The 5,103-nt window shown below is 42.1% G+C and overlaps 1 protein-coding gene across 1 annotated transcript; it reads left to right on the forward strand.

The window, feature by feature from the left end:
* Nucleotides 1-799: 799 nt before the first annotated feature.
* Nucleotides 800-4,832, forward strand: LOC115816286 (GTPase IMAP family member 8-like). The gene is made up of 6 exons (XM_030779249.1): nucleotides 800-1,463; nucleotides 1,627-2,328; nucleotides 2,469-2,655; nucleotides 3,446-4,020; nucleotides 4,136-4,297; nucleotides 4,621-4,832. Exons 1-6 carry the CDS (start codon nucleotides 800-802, stop codon nucleotides 4,830-4,832), a joined length of 2,502 nt encoding a protein of 833 aa, XP_030635109.1.
* The last annotated feature ends 271 nt before the right edge of the window (nucleotides 4,833-5,103 follow it).

Genomic DNA, 5,103 nt, shown 5'->3' on the forward strand with positions numbered 1-5,103 from the left:
TTCCGTTGAGTGTTTATTTTCTAGGTGCAGTATCAAAGAGGTAGTAGCCTACTGAACGCAGCACTGTGTTACTACCGCCGCGCGAAATGCTCGCATTACAAACGTTACAAGTAGCTGCTGGACTGCTCTCGTTTGCCAGTTTAAAAAATTTCCACACTGCAGACATTTTAGCCGAATCCTGCCACAAATTATGCTTTCCATTGATGACACCTGTGTGACACCTGATGTAAAACAAAGGATCGGGCTTAGGGTCGTGCTCAATAAAGCTGATACCCATCAGTTAAAAAATGCCTTGATCGGCCCCAATACCAGTCTTTGAGATTGAATCGGAACATCCCTAGTTAAAAATAAACACATCTATTTTTGGCTTCTCCGTATATGTTTTTCCTGGTATGAAAGGAAGTATGTAAAACAATAAAGCACCTGTCTCACTGTGAGGACTGAGGTGACTAAACACAACAATATGAAAAAACAACATGGGAAAAATCCATCACAAGACTATGATTTGTATCTTTATCAAGAGTGCGAAGAAAAATAAACAAGTGGTAACAGACTAGTTGTTAAACAACTTACCTGTCACCACATTTAAAAACTTCATTCTTAATTGCTGAATTGCACTGTCAAAGATTTACTCAAGTTCTAACTTTCATTTAGATTTGCGTTATATCAAGACTGAAAATCTATAATTTTACATTTTTTAAACAAAGATAGTGTATAGAGTATGAAATGGAACAAATTGCTGATAATCTATCATACCACCATATTCTCTCTGACAGATGAGGAGTTAAGGATTATCATTATGGGAGCAAGATGGGCAGGAAAGAGCTCCTCTGCGAACACCATACTAGGGGAGGAGGGGTTTGAACATGGCCGAGTAAGAACAATGCAGTGCGAGGTGAGGCATGGAGAAGTCAATGGCCAGAAGTTGAAGATTGTAGATTGTCCAGGCTTCAAAGAACTCCTGAGTGATACTTCAGAGCCTGATAAACAGCAGATCAAACTCAGTGTCACCAAGTGTCTTCCCGGACCCCATGTTGTCCTCTTAGCTGTTCCAGCTGACACAGGTTTCACAGAAGATCGAAAACAACTTCTGGTGCAACATATGAAACTTTTTGGAGACAGAGTCTGGAGATATGTCATAGTCCTCTTCACTTGTGGTGACTACCTGGATGAGGGTACTTCTATCGAAGATCATATTAAGAATGAAGGGAAAGCTCTTACAGATGTGCTGGGGAAATGTGAAAACAGGTATCATGTTTTTGACAACAGGAAGAAAAGCATAACCAATCAAGTCCCTGAGCTGTTACAAAAGATTGGACAGCTGGTGGAGGACAATCATGCACAATACTATGAAGTGGATAGAACTATTGTTCAGAGGATCGAAGAGAAACGGAGTCTGATGAAAGAGAATGCCGCGAGGAGAAAATTAGAATATGAGAAACAAAGAGAACAGTCAAGGAAAGGTATGTGACATCTAAAATGAAGGGCTTTTTAAATCAATGTTCAGGGATACATAAGGAGCATTTTCAAAGTTTGTTGTACTGTTCTACCACATTAAATACATAACAGTAGTATTTATTGTAGTTGTATTCATACATGCAGCTTTGCCATCTCTTCCTCTTTCAGCCTTAAACATTGATAGCCCAATCCCAGAAGTTAGGATCGTTCTCCTTGGAAACAAGAATGCTGGAAAAACCTCTACAATGAACACTATCCTAGGCATGGAAGACCTTGAGACTGGCAGGACAACCAATTCTGTCGTGACACATGGTCATGTGGGTCAAACCGCCGTAACAATTGTTGATACACCTGGGTGGAGGAAGAGCTTCACAGTAGTCGACACCACAGAGAGGATCAAACAAGAACTCATGCGTAGCCCATTCCTGTGCTCACCTGGGCCACACGTTTTCTTACTGGTAATTGATATAGACGCATCTTTCACTGAGAAACATGTCTCAGCAGCACAGAGTCATCTGGAGCTTCTTGGAAATATCTGGAAACACATAATAGTTGTGTTTTCTGGAGGTGACTGGCTAGGGGTAAAGACGATAGAGGAACACATTGAGGGGGAAGGGAAAGCCCTCCAGTCCCTAGTGAACAAATGTAACAACAGGTACCATGTCTTTGACAACAGAAACACAGAAAATGACAGACAAGTCACAGAGCTCCTTCAGAAAATCAAAGAGATGGTGGCAGTTAATGCTGGAGAACCTTTCCATCCTGATAAAAAGATTTCTAAAATGCTACAGCAGAAAAGGGCGGAAGCAGAAAAATTTGCCGCGAGGATACAGACCACTGTGAAGGCACAGACACAGGAACTGAAAAAAGGTGAGCACTGTTTCCTCAAGATATTGATATACAGGGAGAGGATGAATGTGACATAACTGATAACAGAAAGTATGTTAAGGATGTTTTGTAAAGATAATGCTCTTCATCCTAGTCATAATCAATTTTCATTCTATTCACAGAGTCAATGAAACTTTCAGAAATTAGAATTATTTTACTGGGGCAGAAGACAGTCGGTAAAAGTGCAGCGGGAAACACAATTCTTGAGAAAGAAGTGTTTTCCCATAATAATGACCAACAGTGTGTGACTGGGGAAGGTGAGGTGGCTGGCAGAAAGATAACAGTAGTAGATACACCAGGGTGGGAAAAGTGTCTCTCTCATGTCTCTTTTCCATTACGACGGTGCTGGTGCCCGTGCCCGTGCCGGTGCGGAGCCAGTGCTGCCTTGGTGCCTTTTGAGAACCGGCCCGCATTTCCACTGGTTTGGGAACCGAACGCTACATAGCGAAAGTTTGGGTAATTTCCGTGGGGAAAAAATAATGTCGGACAGAACGCATTGCTTGCTCTTTATAAATTTACTTTTACGCTAGGCTTCCACACAGCGAAACACCTCACGAATTTTGTCCCGGAACTTTTCGCTCTGGGGGCAAAATTCATGAAAATAGTAAGTCACCTAGCTCAAAAGTTAAAACGAGTGTTTAAATGAAGGTCTGCATGAAGCGGTTTAATTGCACCAGCCAGAGCCGAGAGAGAGAGTGTCTTTTTCTACCACTCTGGGTCCGACTACGTTCATGTAACATGTAAACAACAGCCCGTATTGATGTAGACACAAATTGTTACTCATGCATCTTTTAATCATATACATATTTTCATGCTACAAATATCCTTTAGCCTACCGCTACTTGGTCAGACGTTTTTTGTTACTCCCGCCTCTCTAAAGAACGTCACGTATCAAACGCTAAACTGATTGGTTCTCGCGTGGTTTTTATTTGCAAAGCCTCTGACGTCAGCGGTTCCAACTTTTGGGACCAGCAATTCTGTGGTGCCGTGCCGGTGCCAGCTTTTCGGCTCCGGCACCAGTATTTTGTCAGTGGAAAAGCGCGGGTGCCGGTGCTCGATCGGGCACCGGCACCGCGGCAGTGGAAAAGGGGTATAACAGCACCCTTGACTGGGATCAAAAAATTGTCAAAGGTGTGTCCCTTTGCCCTCCTGGACCACATGCTTTTCTACTAGTGGTACCCCTGGACTTGGCTCTCTCATTTGAAAGTAAACGTTCTCTTGAAGACTGCATGTCCTTTTTTGGTGAGGAAGTCTGGAGACACACTATTGTTCTCTTCACATTTGGGGACAGACTGGAAGACCAGACAATTGAGGAGCACATTCAGAGAGAGCACCCTGTTCTGACAGAGCTTGTGGAAAGATGTGGACACAGATACCATGTTCTCAACAACAAGAATATCGGTCAAAACACTCAGGTCTTGCAGCTTTTGGAGAAGATTGAGCAGATGGTTGCTGCAAATCAAGGCCAGTACTTTCATCCTGACATGGCTATGATTAATAAAAGAGTGCAAGAGAAATACGAGAAAAGAGATTTAAACAAGTTCCTCCTGGAGAAGTGTAATAGAAGGGAACTGGAACTGAAGGATGAATTCAGGCGATTCTTGTGTGATCTCTTGGATTCTGATCAATCTGATACCTTCAAGTTAAAGACAAAACAGGACAGAAAGTTGCCTGGTGAGTTCATCTCCATTAAGCCTCTCCAATTTGTCTGTGCTGACTGTAGCTTTATAGTAGATGACGGTAGATGAGGTGTTGATGGTGGGATCACAATGTGTGTTGTGTTTTGTAGGTGAGAAAGAGCTTGTACAGAAGATCAAACCTCTAAGCCTTCTACCACGAAGCAAGGAGAGTAAAAAGAACGAGGAGATACAGAGGAAAATTGAAGATAAAATAAAGCGGTTGGATGAAGAGATAAAATTTAGGGGGAGCGCTTTACTCATACCTCCAAGCAGTACGTACAGTTATTCCAAATGAAATATAACAGTAACTGTAACATTTTGAAACATTCACTTTCGTATATACTTTTAATTTTAGTATAGATTCATGATCTTCATTTTAGCATAGATTCATGATCTACAGTGCCTCTGAAAAAGGGAGACCATTTCAGTACACAAAGTTTTTGGGCAGCAGTAATGCGGGCAAGTGGGGTGGCTCCCTTAATAAGCACATTGAATAGTATTGCTTTTCCTAGCTAAAGATGTAAAAAGTGACTCACTTGGCAATGTGTGTGACGGTACATATGCTCTGTTTTAACTGTTTTCTTTGTGCTTTCAGTAAGCGATGGCCACCCAGCTCCATCCACTGTCTCATCCTCAAGGCGTGACTGGAACAACATCAAACCAAAGACTAAGTTTGGGGAAGTCCTTAAATGGCTGTCCAAACAGGAGTGCAACAAAGATCATCCAACAGTGTCATCTGAGACCTCTGATTACAAGACGCTGTCATCAGTATCGTTGTTTGCACAGTCTGAAGCTGGGAAGACTTAGAAAGATGAATAGGTATTCATAAGAAACTGATTTCTATGACTAACATACATGGCAGAAAAGGCCATTGTATCTCACCAGTTTTAGCAACACAAATGTTCTCATGGAAACAATAGAGGCAGGGTGCATGTGCTCTGCAAGTATCTTAAACAGGCTAAGGTCTGGTACATAGGATACAGGTATACACAGGTGAGACTGAAGATTGTAAATAGCAAACAGAACAGAGTTGGTACACACAGAAACCAGCAAACAAGCTGGAGTAACACATCGCAGT

The sequence above is a fragment of the Chanos chanos genome, chromosome 7 (genome assembly GCF_902362185.1).
Source record: "Chanos chanos chromosome 7, fChaCha1.1, whole genome shotgun sequence".
Classification (NCBI taxonomy): domain Eukaryota; kingdom Metazoa; phylum Chordata; class Actinopteri; order Gonorynchiformes; family Chanidae; genus Chanos; species Chanos chanos.

Bases quoted from the DNA above. Each gene is read 5' to 3' on its own strand.
- LOC115816286 (XM_030779249.1), top strand. From the start codon at position 800: ATGGGAGCAAGATGGGCAGGAAAGAGCTCCTCTGCGAACACCATACTA. The intron at 4,021-4,135 runs GTGAGTTCATCT...TGTGTTTTGTAG, and splicing joins ACAGGACAGAAAGTTGCCTG to GTGAGAAAGAGCTTGTACAG. The intron at 4,298-4,620 runs GTACGTACAGTT...TTGTGCTTTCAG, and splicing joins TTTACTCATACCTCCAAGCA to TAAGCGATGGCCACCCAGCT.